At 56.8% G+C, this 19734-nt stretch overlaps 1 protein-coding gene across 3 annotated transcripts in view; it reads left to right on the top strand.

The window, feature by feature from the left end:
- The window catches only part of TTC7A (tetratricopeptide repeat domain 7A), a 116270-nt gene extending 107700 nt beyond the window's left edge, over positions 1 to 8570 (top strand). For all 3 annotated transcript variants that reach the window (XM_025868873.2, XM_025868875.2, XM_025868876.2), the window contains one exon: positions 6327 to 8570. In XM_025868873.2, the coding sequence (XP_025724658.1) occupies positions 6327 to 6548 (222 nt within the window). In that variant the 3' untranslated portion in view covers positions 6549 to 8570. The remainder of the gene's footprint in view (positions 1 to 6326) is intronic.
- Positions 8571 to 19734: the final 11164 nt, after the last annotated feature.

Raw genomic sequence — 19734 nt, 5'->3', positions numbered from 1 at the left:
AGTATCCACAGTGCAAGGCCACGCTGACTTAGGTGAGAGCCGGAGAAGCCTGCTCAGTAGGGGCCAGAGTCTGAGGTAAGGGCGAGAGCCATTTCGCGGCTGGTCTCGTCAGTGGACAGGGCCTGCTGGGGCCCCGAGGCTGCTGGGGAGGAGGAGCAGGAAGGGCCAGGTTCTGGGGAGGCCCTGCTCAGCCTTCCACTCTGGCCTCTATCGGGCCAGGCTGCTTCAGCCTCCGCTTCCTGACTTGAAGGAGGAAAGGTGTCCTGAGCAGCTGAAGAGTGAAACCCAGGGCCCGGCCCCCTGAAGGTTCCCTGATGCAGGATGAGGCCAGCAAGCACACACAACTGCAGGGTTTGTGGTTCCTGGGGCCTGATGCTTCGGGGTCTGGGACACCCCACCTGCTCTAGGCTTCTCCCTCCTTGTTGGCTTCCTGAGCTATGGCAGGTGGCTTAGAGGGTGCAGGCAGCCTGAAGGAACGGGGAAGGCCCAGAAGCCTCGCGCTGTGTTGTGCTGTCCATGCGGGGACCCTGAGTCCTTTACACACACACAAACACCCACACACACACAGCCCCTGTCCACGGAATCTGCGCCTGCCCCACCAGCTCCGGTAGACAAGGAACATTGCTCTGTTTGGCAGGAAAGTTCAGTAGGAACAGTCTTGTTGGCCATTTGGCATCTTCGTGCTGTGGTTTTATCGTGAGTTCTCTCCCTCGTCCCAACCCCAGTCCTGCCTGAGGAGCGCATTCCCCGGTGGGAAAGTGGAGTGAAGCCGGAGGGAGAAGGGAGTTCTGGAGGCTCACTGTGTGGGGCACGTCCCCCAGCAGGGGCCTCACCTGGGTTCGCGCCCCTGCCTACCCACCTCATTCTTGGGCCGGCACGGCCCCCAGCCCACGCTGCGCACCCTCAGCCCAGGCTCAGAGACCTTTGAGAAGGTGAAGGTGGGTTCCCTTGGCTCTGGCTCAGCACTTTCCGGAAGCCTTGGGCTTAAGTGTGGGCTCCTGAAGTCCTCAGCAACCCTGATGAGGAAGTGGAAGGGAAGCCCCCTGTCATAGGCTCTGATCGGAACGATAGTTAAGCACTGTTGATGTAGGAAAAACATTAGGGTTTGAAGCCGATGGCCAAGAAAGAACTCTTGAGATGTCTTTGGTGCAAAAAGGTGCTTTTATTAAAGCACAGGGGACAGGACCCGTGGGCAGAAGGAGCTGCACTGGGGTCATGAGGAGTGGTGCGTTACTTACTTTCAAGTTGGGAGGGGGTTTGGGATAGTGTTAAGTCTCTAAGGAATTTTGGAAGCAAGGTTTCCAGGACCTTGAGGGGCTAGCAGTTGTTGGGAAAAGGTCATTTATTACCATCTGATAAAACCTGAGTCATGAGACCCTTCAGTTGTATATCGGTGGGCCTTATGCTTGGGGGGGTGATTGCCAACATGTGTCTTGGGGGTTTAGAGGGAAAGGAAGTTTCCAAAGGAATTTTTATACGTTAAAGTAGGCTTACAGCATCCTGGAGGGAAGGGGTCTTACTAGGATTGCCTTTTGCCCTTAGCAAAGTGTCAGCATCGAGGCAGTTGAGTCCCTAGAGGACTGTCCCTGTTTCAAGGACTTGTCAATGGGCTGTAGGTGGTAAGGAAATTTCATAATTTTTCTTCTGCCTTTGTTTCCCCCATCACTGTTGGCTCAATTTAGCTCCAAAATCAATGGTCTGAAAGACTCCCCATGTCTGGAGGGTGCAGCAGGGTCCAGCCTTCCCCTCGTCCAGTAGGCCAGCAGCCCCCTCCCCTCAGCTCTGCCGCCTGCCCAGAGAGGGGAGCTTCTGCGATGGCGCCCACTCTCACTGCCCATCACAGGTGTTCACTTGGAGCACCCAAAGTCCAGGCTCCCGACCTAGCCCTGACGGCCTAGCTGTGCTCGAGCGTGGGCAGAGCCTCCAGAGGCCCAGAACCTGAAACCAGCCCAGAATGTGGGAGGAGAAAAGGCAGAGCCCCCCAGGAGGTGACGTGCTTTCTCCTCAAGCCAGTGTTTACCTTTGAGTCTGTCCATGGCCCTCTGAAGACACACAACTCCCACCACAGCCGAGAGACCCGCTGGCGTTCATCCTCTCACCTGAGGGGTGCAGGGGTAGGCAGGAGCACGAAGGGAGGAATGGGTTCTGCCACATGAGCACGGCCACCTCTGCTGCCCCAGAAGCCCCCACCTTGTTGGGCTCCAAGTGAGTCTGTCAGCCCCCTCAGCAGGGGCCTCTTCCTATGAAAGCCTAGGAGAGCTTGTCGACCAGGTGTTGGGTGGGGTCTAGAAGGATTTGTGCCCCTTCTCCCAAAAGAGAGGTAGGACCGGTCTGGGGCCTTGGAGCTGCCCCAGCTCCAGGAGGGATGTGGTGATCTGTGGGCTCTGTTCTCAACCTGGAGAGACACCTCATTCCCAGTCTGGTTGGACAGGTTGAGGCTAACACCTGGGAGAACCTGGCATCCCGAGAGGGCCTGAGCTCCTGAGCTCGGGCTGGAATGTGGGCCTCCCCCGCAGGGTGTGTCAGCCTCCGGGTGGGTGAAGGGAGCAACCTCAGAGGTGGCCCCACCCCAGGCTCCTCCCTGCAGCCCCAGGGTCCCCAGGCAGAGGGCTCTTGGGACCAGGAGGCTCCAGCAGCCTCCAGCTGATTCCCTGCTTCCCAGCTGGAAAGGCTGTTACAGAATCCCAGGAATGTGCCTTGAGCTCAGAAAGAAAATTCCCAAAATAACTTCTATAAATACTTGAGGGTAGGGACTGGGAGGGAGCTCTCAGCCTGGCCTGCCACTGGCCTAGTGCTAGGGGCTGCTTCCCCAGGGCAGGCCTCCCCCCTCCCCAGAAGAAGAAAAAGACATATACAGCCCGGACCTTTCTGCTGCCCCTCCCCCTGGGGGACAGCGTCAGGCCCTGAATTAATGAGGTAAGATGGTGTGCAGTAGCAATTCTGAAAAAGGAAGGGGTGGAGGGACCTTTCTCCTCCTTCATCCCCATCCCAGGCTGCAGCCTTTGTACCCCCACAGAGAACCTTGTCTTCCAACAGGGAGGGTCCCCCTCAGAGGGCCCCTCAGGCTGCCTGTCCTGTGGCCCTAAGCAGGTCGGTAAGCATGCGCACCTTAAGTGCCTCTGGTGCACCTGGGTCAGAACCCAGGACCCTCCCACCTGAGCTCTGTTGTGCTGCTGTCCTGTGGGGAGTAACCTAGCAGACAGGAGCCACGGACCCTGTCCCTCTGAGCCTAGGATGGGCCGCACGCCAGAGCCCACCAGTAATGAAGCACAACCTCAAGGTGATGGCATGGCCAGGAGGTGCTATCCTCGGAGGCTTCCTGGAGGAGCAGGGTCCTGGGTAGTTGAGATGAGGCCAGATCCAGGAAGGGAGGGAAGGAGGAATGGATGAAGTTGGGAATTTCTGGGGCCTTCCCCCCATAGCCCTGCCCTCCCTGAGTGGTCGTAACCTTGGCCCCCTCTCAGAAGTGCATTGCTCAACGGCCATAAGCAACTCACACATTGCTTTCCAACAGCTGCGGGTGGCCACCTGGCTATGGCATCTCCCAGGTGAGGGTCCGAGGCTGTCACCCACCAGCAGGTCTGGTTTCTCTTGGCTCAGGGTGCCCCCTGGCCAGAGTGGGGAAGAGTCATCGGGGACATTTGGATAGAACAGTGTTCCCACCATCTCCCTGGAGACCTATTCTCTGGGCGGCTGAGGTGGGGGTGCCGGGGGGGGGGTGATGGCAGGCCCTTGACACAGCGCCAGGCAGGGGGCAGAGCAGGTGAGACCTCACGTCTTCCTGAGGCAGGCCCTGCCCAGTTGTCAGGCAGCAAACAGCTCCGAGTTGCTACCAAACACGAACAGACTGGTGTCTCAGGCAGGTGGCAGCAGATCCTATTACAGGCCCTGGGCCTCGGGGCCCCAGCCTGACCCCAGCCTGGTGTCTCCTTTCAGGCTCTGAGGTCAGCACCCCAGGGTATGGGGGACGTGATCCAACCCCACCCCAGTCCCCAGTCTTCGCCCACAGAGAGCCTTGCCCTGTAGAGAAATCACCCCCTACTCCTCACTCCGACAGGACCCTCTGCTCATCCTAACCCTTTGCTGTCTACCCACCGTGCACCCTGCCTACATGATTTCAAATTCATCCTTGCAGACTCTTCACAATTGCCTACCAGGAAGTACCATTCTGTTCCCTGGTTTACAGATGAGGAAACCACAGCTCAGAGAAAATGGGCCACTGGCCCATGGTCGCTGCACTTGTCAGTGGTAAAGCTGGGAATCCAGCCCAGCCTAGGTCTTCTGGCTGTGGAGTGCCCTGGCTTTTTTCTCTACATGAAACATGCGGAGGAGCCTGCTGCAAACCTTCCTGAGAGTAAAACCAGCAGAGCTCGAGACACACACACACAAACATGCACACGCACACACGCACACACGCACGCACCCTATTCCGCCTGCGGATATATCTGGCCCCTTCCCAAACACCCACACACTGCTGGAGAGCAGGGGTTTTCGAACTCCTTTTTAGCGGGAGAGCCCTCTTTTCAAACAAGATCTCCTGTGGAAGCTTGATCTCGAAAACTGAGTGTGGAAACCCCACTGCGGCCCCGCCCCCTGGCTGGGAGGCCCCGCTGGCCTTCCCCATCTGTCCTCTCTTGCTCCTTCGTGGGCAGCACTCACAGGGTGCAAACCTTCCATTTTTGGTGCTTAATTTTGATGTCTGGCGGCCTGTCGTCTCGCCTGCCTTCCCTCCTCCCTGTGGGCCCTGTTCCATCGGGAGCTGCTCAGGGTCCAGCTCCCAGGCCATGCAGGCAGCACAGCTTGGCCCGGGGCCCTGGTGGCCAGCCCGGGCACTGCCCTCTGGTCCCGGGCGGCCCCACCACAGCTCCCCTGTCCTCCACCCCATCTGTGTGGTGCCCTGGGTTGAAGAGGCACTATGAATCCAGCCCCCCCCTTCCTTTCCTGCCCCCCTCCCCAGCCACAGGACCACTGGTCAGCACCTCCGGAGAGGGAGAGGCTTTGCCTCGGGCTTCCTGAGCACCACCTCTCACTCTTGCCTAGCTCTCAGAGGACTTTATGAAATCGGGCGTGTGCATCTTCCCCGGTGGGTCTCCATGGCAACAGAGGCCCTAACTCTGAGGAGCGTGGTGAGGAGGAAAATGTTCCAGCTAAAAATGTACATGGCCATCAGTGGGCGGGCACCCGAGAGGGGGCTCCAGGCACATAGAAGGCAGCTCCTCTCCCCCACCCCAGCCCCCGCCTGTCCAGGAAGCTGGTGTTAGGCTTTACCTCAGATCTGTGAATGAGAGGAGGGCCCCCCCCCATCCCATGCTGCCATCCCGTGCATCATTTGAGGGCTGGAAAGCAGATCAGTGGGATGGAGCAAAGCAGCCTTTCTGGGACTGGAGGCCAAAGGGGGGTCCTGGTACGCCCCCCTACTCACCACCCTGTCCTCCCACCTCCCTGCACCCTTCCCAGTATGAGTGGAAGAGGACATAGAAGGGACATTGTCCCAGTTTCACTTCCCAAACTTTCGAGACGATTCCTGTCACTTCCTGTCTCTGCCAGCAGGGCTGCTGGAGGCAAACAGCAACACCAAGCTTCCTAGCCACCCCTGACCCTTTCACCAGAGCGCGTCCTTCTACCCAGCACCCGCCCTCCTGTGACCCTCACGGGCCAGGCCAGCCTGGGATGGGCAGGAGGTCCCAGGACCCAGATGTCCCCAGGAAGACCACTGCTTGATGCAGGCCAAGGAGCTGCCCCCACCCACCCATAAGCTTAGGGTTCTGCCTTCAGGTTGTAGAGCCTGAAGCCAGGGCGCTCATTCCTCCACATGCCTGGGGGAGGGCGGGGGGGGGGACGGGTAGCTCCACGGTGCAGCAGCAAGGCCTCAGGGTAACAGACCCACTGACTAGGAGCTCACACGGGCCAGACACTGTTCAAGTGCTTTCCATGTACTGACTCCCGCCAACTTGACAGCCCCAGCGGCGGGTCCTGCAGTCTTTCCCACTCAGAGCTGAGGAAACGGAAGGCCAGGGAGACTTGCCAGGATCCCCAGCTGTAATGGGGAGGCACAAAGCCAGGTCTGCTGACTTGAAAGCCCATCCTCGGGGCCTCGGGGCCGGGGGGGACAGAGCTCCCGTGGTGGGTGATCTGGGCCTGGGAGGCTGCCCGGCAGGCTGGGCTAGAAGCGGGGCTAGGGCAGGGCTGGGCAGGATTTGCATGAGTAACAGGAATGGTCACTTGGCGGTTCCCAAGGCCGCCAGTCTGAGCCCTTTCACCCAGATGGCCAGGATGCTCCTGCCCCAGGACGCCCTCACTAACCTCACCCTGTGCTTGTTCCCCAGGGTCTGATGCTGAGTCGCCTGGGCCACAAGAGTCTGGCCCAGAAGGTGCTGCGGGACGCCGTGGAGAGGCAGAGCACCTGCCACGAGGCCTGGCAGGGCCTGGGCGAGGTGCTGCAGGCCCAGGGCCAGAGCGAGGCTGCCGTCGACTGCTTCCTCACTGCCCTCGAGCTGGAGGCCAGCAGCCCGGTGCTGCCCTTCTCCATCATCCCCAGAGAGCTGTGACCTCGCACTGCAGGGGTGGGGTGGGAGGGAGCCACCCTAGGGGGCCGGGGGGTGGGGGTGGGGCGGGGCGGGGCACAGACGCAGGCAGGCAGCAGGGAGGTGTGGGGCCTCAGGGAAATACATCTCTAGGGAACACTTCTGCAGGCTGCAGCCCTAGTTCTCCTCGCCTCCCCCACTCTAGCCCTGCTTTCCCTCCAGGGCCCGCTGGGTCTGGGAACTGCTCATCTGGAGCTGGGTGGACCAGATTTGCATCGAAAGCAAATCCCTTGCTCCTTGGGATTCAGACAGCCCTGGTGGCGCTTCTGAGTAAGGAAGTAGCTAGGAAGCCACACCAGCGTGGGAGCATCTCCCCCAGAGTGTCCATGCATCATCTCAATGTGCAATGAGGGTCTGTGTCTCCTAGGTACCACCCCCCCGCTGTCTAGAAGTTCCCATGTTGTGCCTGCCACCCTCCACATCCCCGATCCTGGATTTCCCAGTGACTTTGCACTGGTGTTAGCCTCGAACTTCAGCTCCCTGTTCTCCAACACCAAAGATGAACCCCACAAACTGCTCTCTGACTAGGTCAAGAGGGTTTTTCCCAGTTCCTAACTCAGTGCCTCGGGAGCTGGTCTGCTTGAACCCCAAGTGACTTAGAGTCTTGGTGACCAGACTTGTTCCCTGAGAGCACGGATGGGGGAAGCCTCACAGCTGACCTTCACCTCTACCTGTGGCTCTGTGCCCGGGAAGCTCCAGGGCCCTGGTCTCAGCTCCATTGTCAGGACAGGGCTTTGGATAACTCTCAGGGCTTGCCCCGGGCAGTCAGGGCTTGAAGATTCTGCTGGCAGGTGGGAAAGGATAGGATCTCTGGGTCCCTCTCCCAGGTTTGAGCTATTGGAGGATGCCCCTCTTTGCCCCATGAGACCAGTTGGGCCCCACTGCTCTTCCTCTCCGCTGCCAAGTGCCTTTGGGGCCTCTGGTGCCTGGCCAGGGGCAGTGAGCACCAGCCCAACTCCCCTCTCATTTCTGCCATACTCATCCTTATGGAACTATGCACCAGCCCAAGCGGCCTCCTTAGGCCCGAGGCTGTAGACCCTAGGATACAAACATGGCAGCAGGACCTTGCATCAACATACTCCTTCAGGCCTTAGGTTTCTGGGCAATGGGTACAATGCAGGACCCTCTGGGGCTAATAATATGCAGATGGGCAGTCTCTGGGACTGACCCCAGTACTTCTCATCACCCACAGCCCATTTCCACTACAGGCCATTTGGTGCCCCCCCCCGCCTTGCCTGAGGCCCAGTGGGGACTGTGGTTGGAGACCAGTGGAGGGGACAGAGCAGATCCCTGTCAGCAGGGGACCTGGGGCTGGTGGGTGGGTATCTTCCCTGATGGTTCCCCTAGCCCTGCTGCATGATGCTCTTGGAATTCTCCCCAAGAAGTTATTCCACCCCCACCCCCTGGTGGGGGGCCTTATCAGGGAATTCCTTTTTTATCTGCACTTTGGGTTTTAGTTTTAAAGCTCCATCTGGTACGTCTCTCTCCTCTTAAGGTGTGCGGAGAGACCGGGTGAGGGCTGCCCTGGCTCGTCATTGCCCAGTCTGCTCCTCAGGGAGAAGGGGCTGTTGGAGACCCACCCTCCTCGGCCACACTGGCTCAGCACTGCGCGCCCCCGGGTGCCTCCCAGAGAGGGCCTGCCCCCTTCCTGGCCTTCCCACATCGCAAGGGACACTGCAGAAGACACCAGATCCTTCACTGCTTGGTGGAAGGATCTCTGCCTCGATGTGTGTGTGTATAAATATAGATAGCTGATAAAGATCTATTTTTATTCTGAAATTCTGTTAGAGAAAAACTAAACGAGAAAAGCAAATGCCGTTGATTTGCCTCGGGGTGCCCAAAGATTGGTAGTCAGTTACTGGGAAGAGCACAGGCACCGAGTGCATTTCGGCTGGCAGCACTCCTCCGGAGGAAGCCTCAGAGGGTTGGGCCAAGTTGTGGGCAGTTTGAAATAAAGGTCTTGAATAAAGAGACCCTTGGAAGGAATACGGCGTGTTCATTTCCTCCAACAGTGTACCCCAGAACAGGCTTTGAGCGCCTAGTGAGGAGGGAGCGGTGCAGGAAGAGAGGCCTGAGAAGTCACTGGGGCAGGGTCCACAAGTGGGGAGGGGTGGGAAGGAGGAAGGGGCCCAGGAACAGACTGGTGGGAGTGGGGGAGGGGGTGGAGCAGAGAGGGTTAGGCAGGTGCTGAAGCCCAGAGGTGGGCGGAAGGAGGCAGCGGGGGTAGCTGCGTGGTGAGGATGCCCGCCACCTGCATCCTGATCAGCCGCCTCGTATCTGTATCATATGAACAGGCATCACAAGTTTGCAGGATGACTGAAAGTGTGCATAGAAGCTCTGTTTCCTTCGTGTGCCCAAAGGGATCATCGGGTGCACCCCCAGAGCTGCAGCCCTACCCACTTGGAAGAGAGCTGCTCTAGAGGCTTCCCCGAGGGCTTGGCCTGGCCCCCCGCAAGAACTTCCCACTCCCACGGTCTCTCGGGGGTCTGGCCGCCTCTACCCCCACCCTCAGCCCTTATTCTTGGGGGGATGCCCTTGCTGTTCCAAGGAGGAAGGGCCCTTTTTGGAGCTGGTGGGGGCCCAGCTTCCCTTTCACTGTGATGCTTTGGGAAAACACACTCCATCTTCTTTCTCACCCTGACCCCCAGCTCGAGGACCCTTGCAGTGACAATTAAAGACTGCCTGAGGCCATAGGTGGTGTCACATGGTGTGCTCATCCTACAAAGAAGTGAATGGAGGAAGGGAGGGGGAGGCCTTCCTACTCCAGACGCGAGCTGACCTTCGTCAGATGTTGGAGAGTCAGGCAGCAGGGGAGACCCAGGCGTTTCCTGACCCCCCAGTTCCCGTCTGCAGACACCCCTTGTTCACAACACCCCGTGTCCGATCCATGGTGCCGGAACAAGGGCTGGGGTCTGGGGACAAGACTCAGGGTTGCCCTGTCGCCCCCATGGACCTCCAGCACCCTCCCCCCCCACCCCGCCCCGGCACGCTCTAGGACACAGCCCTTCAGTATTAATAGTGTTTATCTACAGGCATAAATATGAATGGAATTTCAGCCACCAACACCCAGACTCCTTTCTGATACCAAAGTGCTCATTGTTGCATTCGCTCCCCCACTGGGCACTCAGATGTCATCACCATGCAAATATTTCTGGGCCTTGAGAAGCTTCCAGCTAAACGAACCCCCCCCCCCAACGCCCACGCTGCCAGCCCTTGACGGCAGCCCATAATCAGGGGGCCTCACACACAAGCGACCTGTGGGACCAGCCCCCAGGAGACTGATCTGAAGGATGTGGAGGCCAGGAAGGCAGTGATGGAGACAGTATACTGTCTGTCCCCGGCCAGAAACTCCTTGTAGTTTTTATCAGACTCTTAACAGTTACAAAGGACAGAGACCACTGGAGGTACCTCTAGGAGAGAGACAAGGGGGAGCTTCCAGGGCCCGAGAGCAGTAACTGCAGGGCATGGACCTGGGGCAAAAGCAGCCACAATCTGGCTTCTCTGACGGAAATCTGCAGCCAGCCCGGGCTCCGAGGCACAGCTCTCCCGCAAACTGGCTCATCTTGTAGCATGGAGGGGGCAGCCTTTAGCAGTGTTCTGCCTGCGCTCCACAATGTACACGCTTGTCACGTTGCCCCTTTGGTAGTCAACAGCCCTGGCAGGTGGGCTTGGTCCCCATGAAAGTGGAGAGGTCACGGTGCCTGAGAACCTAGGTCCTGGCTGACAGCCCGCGCCGGCCACAGCCCCCCCCCCCCCCCCTCCGAGGATCCGGCACAGCGCCCACTCGCCGGCCCAGGAGAGGGCCAACGTAAGTGCCGCCCCGTGGCAGCGCCCTGACCCAGAGGGGTGACACACGGGAACGCGCATCACCGGGGGGTGACACACAGGTCCGGGGGTGCCGCAGTGACACCCCACTGCCTGGAGGCCTGGGCCCCGGCTTCGGTGAGGAGGAATGGGTGATGCTCAGGGCTGCGGCCGTAGAGGACACGCCTTAAGCGAAGGTCACTCAAGAGGCTGGAAGGTCCCCAACTACCAGGGGGGTTCAGAAGATGCCGGGCAGCCCGGAAACATGACAGGCTCACCACAGGAGCTGTGTGTTGGGCCCTGTGACGCCACTGCCCTGCCTGCCGGCTGACGGGACCATGTGTGGGCTCCACCACCCAGGCTCCTCATCTGTGGACGGGCCCACAGTCTGGTGCTGTCACCGTTCTCCTGTTCTCTCTCACTCTCTCCCCCTCTTATTCTCTTCCTCCCTTAACTGTCATTGTGGACTTTTTTAAAAAGATTTTATTTATTTGACAGAGGGAGAGAGAGAACATGAGAGCAGGGGGGAAGGGTAGATAGAGGGAGAGGGAGAGGGAGAAGCAGGCTGCCCACCGACCAGGGAGCCCGATGCGACACTCGATCCCAGGACCCCGGGATCATGACCTGAGCCAAAGGCAGACGCCCAACGACTGAGCCACCCAGGCGCCCCCATTTGGGGACTTCTTTTAAAAACACGTATGGTGGGCGCCTGGGGTGGCTCAGTTGGTTAAGCGACTGCCTTCGGCTCAGGTCATGATCCTGGAGTCCCGGGATCGAGTCCCACATCGGGCTCCCTGCTCGGCGGGGAGTCTGCTTCTCCCTCTGACCCTCTTCCCTCTCGTGGTCTCTATCTCTCATTGTCTCTCTCTCGAATAAATAAATAAAATCTTTAAAAAAAACATAAAAACGTGTTGTTACTTATTTTTTTTTCTGAACCGTCTGAGCATAGGTTGCTTAAATCATGCGCCTCTACCCCTTAATACTTCAGTGTGTTTGCAAAGAACAAAGGTCATTGTCTCAGGTAAGCACAGCACGGTTAACAAATGAGGAGATTTAACACTGACCCGCTATTTTATCCCCTATCCCATCCATACGCCAGTTGGTCGCTCGTGTTCTTTGGAGCGCTGCTTTCCTCCAGCCCCAGAGCACGCACTCCACTTGGTTGTCCTATCTCTCTCGTTTCCTTTTGCCTCTCTTTGCCTTTCGTGACAGTGACATCGCTAAAGTCCGCCGAGGGTCTGGCCTCTGAGGCAGGAATGTGGCACCGAGGACGGGGGAAGCAGCCGGTGATGGAGCAGAAGCTGGAAAGAGCAGAAGCCGTGGGGCAGACGGAAGGAGGGCAGCAGGTTGCTAGGGGCAGGAAGTTAGGAGCAGGTGAATTTCCGCAAAGACAGAGCTCTCAGATTAAAAGAAGAGAGACGCCCCCTCTCCCAAGGGCCAAAAGATGGTAGAGGCCCTAGAGCTCCGTTCTCTCCAGAGCAAACTTTCTAGCCCTTGCAGCCTGACTCTGAGGTCAAGACTGCCCATCTATAACTGTGATCTCAATTGCTTCGGCCTGGGGCCCAGAGGAACAGGCCAAAAACCTGTTCCAGGTTCCCTCGCACTCTGGTCTTCCGCCCAGGGGCCCACAGCTCACTACCCCATTCCCCAGCAAGGCCCAGGGCTCAGTGGCTATGGGTGGTGGCCGCCCATATGGCTCACACTCCCCCCTCCACCCTGAGAGCACCCGCCAAGAGTGCAGGGGCTTCAGGGGCCTGGCCCAATGCAAGCCGGGGGTGTGCCCACGGAGGCTGGGCTGGGCTGGGGCCAGGGCACCATCCTGCAGCCAGACAGCTTCTTTTCTCAGCTGGGAGCAGCACTCTCCTGGGGCCTTGCTCTCTTTCTTTCTCCTCCCTTTTTCTTCCTCCTATGCCTCTGCCAGATTTCCTGTGGCCTCAAAGACCCAGCCCTGAAGGGCCTCTTCCCCGAATTCCTGTTGGGGCTCACTCCATGCCCCTCATTCTTCAGGACCCAATTCCCACACCTTCCCGAAGCATCTCTCCTTCCTTCCCCACTACCCACCTCCCACCATCCTCTTAGGGGACCCTTACACTTTGTCAGAACACCCAGGCAGGCACAGGCCCAGTTGGGTTATTCCTCCTGAGTGCAGCCCCCGCATCCCCCACACTTGGCCTCAGCTACGCCTACTCTTTGCTAGGGTTGCCCCTAGCAGCCTCATGGATGGGACCAGCTGGGCTCTAGGGAGGCTCTCCTGCCCCTGGGAGGCTTGGGGTACAAATGCAGAGCAAGGCCACCTTGTCCCCACCCACAGGCTGACCTTAGCCTTCCCTCTCACCTGACCCCCATGCCATCCCAGCGCTTTATCCTGGGGGTGGCTAAGGCAGGGTTTCCGCAAAGGGCCACAGGCCTCCTGAGTCTCCTATGGCTGCTCACGGGCCTGCAGTTGGGCCCAATCCATTTTATCTTCTTAATAAAGTTACACGTGTATTTAATCCTACTCTATAAATTAGTATAGAAATATGCATCTTCACCATTATGATCTTCACCTACACTGTAGATACGTGGGTCATTGGACACAATTTTCCAGACGCTTCATTTTCATTTCCATGTAAGGTATTTAAGACAGGGTACTTTTACTATACCTGAAACTAACATAAACACTGTACGTTAACTATACTAAAATTAAAACAATAAAAAAAGATAGGGCGCTTTTAAAATCCTGGAATAATGTGGCCACTGGAAATTTTATCTGGAGCTAGAAGTACCTTCTGTAAAACACTAGGGGAGACCACCCCCTCTGCCCACCCCACTTCCCATAATGCAACTTTTAACACAATTACCTCTTAAGTGATCTAGCGAGAGCTTGTTTATAACGTCTAACACCTGCAACCTTACGATCACACCTCCAGGAAGGACTTCTAACTCAGTACTCAATTTCTTTACCTCCTTCTTTTTAAAAACTTATTTCATCAGATGACTTCTGTCAGCACCCAACACCAGCAACATCTAAGGCTATTCAGGCTAACAGCCATTCACTAAATAATTCTTTGTGGTCCAAAATACTCAAAGGAACTTCCATAACATATTTTATACAAAACTTGTCCGTTTCCTAAAGGATAATTGTGTATCTTGGAGCACATGTAGTATTCAGTGAGCATCTACTATGTGCTAACGCTGTTCCAGGCACTGGGAAATTCACTGATGCCCCAGTAGGAGCCCATAGTCCAACGTTGGCCTCGGGCCAGTATTTGGGAACTGCCGGGGCATTTATGAGAGGCACCCAACCAGCCTCGGGAAGATGGAAGAGGGTGCTTGGGGTTAGCACACCAAGGGTGGGGTGCGGGGAGTACTTCCGGCAGAAGGATGCCTCCCTCCCTATCCCAGCTACAGGTTAGACAGACGGTGTGAAGGCAGGAATAACGTCCCCCACAAAGGTGTCTGTGTCCTAATCCCCAGGACCTGGGAATATGTTCTCCTACATGTTTGTTTGTTTGTTTTTAAGATTTTCTTTAAGTTTATTTATTTAAGCAATCCCTACACCCAACGTGGGGCTTGAATTCGCGACCCCAAGATCAAGAGCCCTATGCTCTACGGACTGAGCCAGGTACCCTATTCTCCTCCGTGGTAAAGGGACTTTGCAAACATGATTAAGTTAAGGATCCTGAGAAGGGGAGAGTGTCTGGATTATCCAGGTGAAGCTGATACAATCACAGGGATCCTTACAAGAGGAAAGCAGGAGGGTCAGAGTCAGGAGTGGGCGTGCTGGGAACAGGAGTTTGGAGTAAAATTTGAGGAAGAAGCCATGAGCAAAGGAAGGTGGGTGGTCTCTAGAAGCTGAAAAAGACAAGGACACAGATTTTTCCCCCAGAGCCTCCTCTGAAGGGAACCAACCTTGCCAACACCCTGACTTGAGCCCGGTGAGACTGATGTGGAGACGTCTCACCTCCAGAACCATAAGACAGTAAGTCTGTGTTGTTTGAAGCAACAAAGTCTACGGGAAAAGGCACAGGAAACTAATGTAAACAGCTTGGTGAAGGCTCCCCCAGGTCCAGGGTTGGGCACATGGGCTCAGGGGTACTGTGCGGTCCAGCTCCCATGCCCAGCCCGGGAGGGGGTGGGGATTCGAAGCCTCAACGGGCGTGACCCTGCCTGGCATGTTTCCACGTGTCTCCTCCGGCCCTGTTGAACACGGGAAGCTCCAGCATCTTCCTTTCTCCTTGATGGCCCTCAGTTGCCAGGCAGGACCTCTGAGCTCTGGGACTTCGGAAAAAGGACGAGGGAGCAGTGGCCAGCCTGAGCTCCATCTGTGACCCAAACATCTCTCAGCACACTGCCTTGCTGTCCCACCCTGCCCCCGTCCGGGGCCTCTCCGTCCCACCGGGGTGAACTGAATGGAATGCCTGGTCAATCCTCGCCTCCTGTCCCTGCCTAGCCTGCTCTGCTGACCAGAAATGCAGCGTCGGGGGGCCTGAGCCCACCATCCTGCCTGCAGTTCTCAGGTACTAAGCCACATTCCCACCCAAAGCAGCCACGTCGCTACCTCCCGGGCTGCTGGTTGGGCGCCTCTGAGCCCCTACAACTCTCTAGAAGGGTAACACCTTTTCCTGGGCACTGATCTGGCTAAGGGTATGGTTCACAAGGCCACGAGAAGCACCCACTGGGAGATGATTCTCCACGTGTCCACCCCCTGCGCCTCCCCTATCTCTGGCTACCCCTCCTTCCCAACTTCTGTGTCCCAGCTCTCTCGCCTCCCTTGCTAACTCACCACACCCAACCTCCCAGCCTCCACGGGTGCAGACTTGGCTCCTCCTGCCATCCGGGTTGTCTCTTCTCTGGGGAGGCTGCAGGTAAGCTGGGCCAGGCTCCGCGTCTCTGGCACTGGTCCCCACAAGCCCACCCAGCCCCTGTGGTCCTGAATCTAGAGCCCAAATCCCGTGGCCCCACAGGCTCTGCATGCCTGCAGCCTTGCCCTTGGCCAAAACCAAAGGTCTGTGAGGAGCCCCGCCGAGAGTCGGGCTGGTGAGACGTGCCTGGGTTCAGGGCTCCTGTGGTCCTTTCTACCCAGGACAAGCTCTACCTAATGACACTCCAGGTACTAGCTTCACCCAGAATGACCAGCCCCGTGCCATTCTCTTCCCTCAGGCCTCCGCCAGATGCTAATATGGGTCAATCTCTTCTTCATAGCTGGCGCTCTCTTCCCCTTAAACCTCTAGGGTTGGGAAAACTACCCTTGCCCCGCACAGAGTTATTGGTGATGGTGCCTTCATACCCTCTTAGCAGTAGTCTTCAACTTGGGCCGCTCATCAGAGTCACCTGGGGTTGGCGGGGGGGGGGGGGGTGGGGAAGTATTTAAAAAAAAAGTACTGGGCCTAGGGGCGCCTGGGTGGCTCGGTTAAGCGGCTGCCTTAGGCTCAGGTCATGATCCCGGGGTCCTGGGATGGAGCCCCACGTCGGGCTCCCTGCTCAGCAGAGAGCCTGCTTCTCCCTCTCCCTCTCCCTCTGCCTGCCTCTCTGCCTACTTGAGCTCTCTCTCTGTCAAACAAGTAAAATAAATCCTAAAAAAAAAAAAAAAATACTGGGCCTAAGTCCTACCCCCAGAGAGTTTCATGTGATCTGTCTGGGAGCTGCCCAGCACCAAGATTTTTTTAAAGGTTCCCCAGGGGATTCTAAAATGCAGCTTAGAACCACTGATTCTGAACTTACAGATTTTGAACTATGTTTTCAAGAGAACAGGGCTTTCAAAATAATCCAGACCTGGGGCCCTGAGTCCAGGTGGCTCTGTGCTGCAGAGGTCAGTGGCATGAAGCAGGTGAGAGATGATGCTGGAGGCGGGGCCTGGCTCCCAAGCAACCTGTGGCCCTTGGCCTCCAGGTCTGTAAGGTGTCCCCTGTAGGTTCAGAGAGCAGTAGGGGTGAGGAATAAGGGAAAGAGAGCAGACAGGGGAGGACAAGCTGTCCCCACCAGTGCTGTGACTTCTGACATGCTCTGACTTAATGGAGAGAGAATTTCACATGGAAACGGTAGAAGATATTTGCAGCCACGGAGAGCCATGCCCTCTGGTTGAAGCCAGATTCAGAGGGCAGTTGCGGGTGGGTGGGTGGGAGGGGAGAGGAACAGAGGATGGTCAGGCATGCCACCACAGGGGCCTCGAGAAGCTGTGTCACAACAGTCGATGGGGGAGGGACAAGGGGCTTAGGGCAGGCACCACGGTCCCTTCCCTCCGCGGCGCTCTAGGGCTTTTCTAAGCCCTTCTGGACATGTCATTTGATGCACACAGCAGCCCTCGTTGCTAGGTGTGAATATCCCAATCTCAGAGCTGAAGCTCAAAGTCAACCCAGGTCTGTCCAGTCTCTCCATCTTGGAAAGAACAGGAGGAGGCCCTGCTCTTCAGATACTGTCTCAGTTTGGGGGCTTGTGGCAGGAAAAAGCCATCCAGAGTTCCTCTGGTCTCTTTGGGAAAGCCTCTGCCTCCTTGTAGGAAATACTGTAAAAAATACTGGAATACGGGCGCCTGGGTGGCTCAGTCGGTTGGGCGACTGCCTTCGGCTCGGGTCATGATCCCGGAGTCCCGGGATCGAGTCCCGCATCGGGCTCCCTGCTCAGCGGGGGGTCTGCTTCTCCCTCTGACCTTCCTCCCTCTCTCATGCTCTCTCTCTACCATTCTCTCTCAATAAATAAGTAAATAAACAAACAAACTGGAATACGCCAAAGAAGTAAAACATTGCCTTTCTCACCACCTTGTCCCCACCAGCCCCCCTGCTAATATCCCAGGTCGGAGTCACTGTCTTACCATCTAGAATCACCAAGGAGGGTGAGTGTTGCTTTACAGGCAGATGGCAAGACTGGTAAGGCAGGCCGGGCTGAGGTAGCCCCAGCTCCAGAAAGACAGACAGTCACGGGAGCCAAAGGCAAAGCCTGGCGAATGGAAACGAAACACAAGGGGGTCCAGATGGCCCTGCAGAATGTGCTCCAGTGGTTTTACCTCCAGGGGAAGTCTCTGTAAGCCTCTCCAACCACCTCCCTGCAGGCGGGTAAAGACCCCCTCCCTTCCTGATTCTCAAAGCGTCTTCATTCCCTTCTAGAATCCAAAGAACTGCCCTCCACCCCAATTACACACACTCCATACAGCTGGGCCCCTCAGCTGTGTCCACACCAAGGGTCCCCGACCCTCTTGGCCACAGCTGAAGGGCCCAGGGGCGGACCCTGATCCACGCTGGCCAGCTGGAGTCTCTCCCCTGGGAACCAGATCCTGGAACCAAGAGGGGCTGCTGACATTCTTTTCAGCGTGTTGGCTTGGGAAGTGAAGTGAGGAGGGGGTCGAGTAGCCACATAGGTCTTATACACGTGAAGAGACAGCAAAGGTTGGCCCGCCAAGGGAACAGAAGCAGGCTTGAGAGAGAAGCAGTGGGGAGACCGAGGCAGCCCCTGGCTCCCACTCTTGTCAGGGAGGTACCCCTACATACTTACACCTCTTGCTGGTATGAGAGGTTCCTCTCACTTTCCCTCCACGAGCCCCCAGACAGACACGACCACCTCTTGCCTCCCTCGCTTTCTAGAACCAACCGCTTTCCCTGAGCACCAGGGGCAACCTGAGCCACCGCGTCCTAGAGAAAACCCCCTCTCCGAACTGCCCACGGTTACTTTCTGACCCTGCAGGGGACTCTGACCCACTTGGAGAATAAAATTTGGAACTAGCCGCCCTGCAGCCATCTTCGGATCAAAGTGGGACAAGATCAGCCACCACCCCGGAGACACGTCTGATCTTCCAAGTAGCTCTTCTCTATTCTGAAAGAACACAACACGGGGAGTTTCACCAACAAATGAGAAACTTGAATAAATTCACTGAGATGACAACCTTTTCTTGCCTCCAACACCCCTTTTATAAGGCTTATAATTATGTAAGGCTAGGGAAGAGAGATGGGGGCATGGTTCCCTTTTTAAAATACAACAAAATAGGGGCACCTGGGTGGCTCAGTCCATTGGGCATCTGCCTTCGGCTCCGGTCATGATCCCAGGGTCCTGGGATCGGGCCCCGTGTGGGGCTCCCTGCTCGGCGGGGAGCCTGCTTCTCCCTCTCCCGCTCCCCCTGCTTGTGTTCCCTCTCTCGCTGTCCCTATCAAATAAATAAAATCTTTTTTAAAAAAACCACAAAATGTAAGCATTTATATTAGTTTTTTTTAATTAAAAAAAAAATCCCCTTCATTTATTAATGATCCTGAAATCTCTCCAACCAGATACCCGCTGTCATGCGTGGGGGTGTGTCTAGCTGGGGCTCCCTGAGCAGGTCTTCCCCGCATGCAGGGCTGCCTGGGGCCCCAGCTTCTGACCAAGCCCCGCCCAACTCCCTCCCACCCTCATGGCACCCCCACCTCGTTGGACCAGGCCCACTCAGTCCCCCTCCAGCAAATGTTTATTCCTGCTATTCACCCACACAGGGGCCTTGCCCTTGACCTTCCTCCCTCTCCTTTCTGTGCATCTCAGCCTCCAGGCCCCTTGCATGCGGCTGTCCTTCCCCGCTCATGGCCGTGCGGCCTCATCCCTGCTCTGCCTGCCTGTGGTCTCCTTTGCGAACCAGGAGCAGTGACTTCACAGCTTCCTGACACGAGGGCCTGTCTTCCCAGTAGAACTGCCATCATGTGAGGGCAGCCCCTGAGCTTCAGACACAGGAGACTGGAAGGAGCCACATGGCACAGCTTTCAAAGACTTCCTGGAGCCAGGGACTACTCCAAATTCCCTTTCTGGCCTGTCTCCCCTACAACCCTCGCCAAACTCAGTCACATGCCTTATTCATCCCCCGCCCCCCAACACACACACACAGTCCTCAACCCCAGCACGCACCTGGCACAGATACTCAAATATTTTTGTTGACTTAAAACCACAAACGCCCATTGGGTTGAATCAATATTATTCTTTTCAGGGAATTGAGAGAGAGAAAGAACCACCTGCGGGGATCCTGGCACACTCAGCTTGGCCTTGAAGGCTGACCCCAAGGACTCCTCCATGAGGCTGGGAGGCATTATGGCCCTCATGCAGTTGGGGCCCAGCTGGAGAGCCCATGGCCACGTAGAGCACAGCCCGGACATTACCAGGGCCTGTGCAAGTTGCCCCAAGAGCAGCCCAGGGGCAGTGTCTTGGAACACATCCTTTGACAATAAACAGAGAGAGCCCGGTTTATTATTCAAACCAGGACACTTTCGAGAGTGAACTGGAAATTATGCTGGGACTGTTCCAGAGAGGCAGGCAGGAGGGTCACCTGGGCAGTTGATGATGTTCCGTAGTTTAAACAATCCTAAAGGACAGAAAATAGAATTTTCGAAACAGAAGAACGTGCTAAACTCAAAATAGC

This window comes from Callorhinus ursinus, unplaced genomic scaffold, assembly GCF_003265705.2.
Source record: "Callorhinus ursinus isolate GAN/ISIS: 27379988/994484 unplaced genomic scaffold, GSC_fseal_2.0 scaffold10, whole genome shotgun sequence".
Lineage (NCBI taxonomy): Eukaryota > Metazoa > Chordata > Mammalia > Carnivora > Otariidae > Callorhinus > Callorhinus ursinus.
This window is presented reverse-complemented; position numbering and strand designations above follow the sequence as displayed.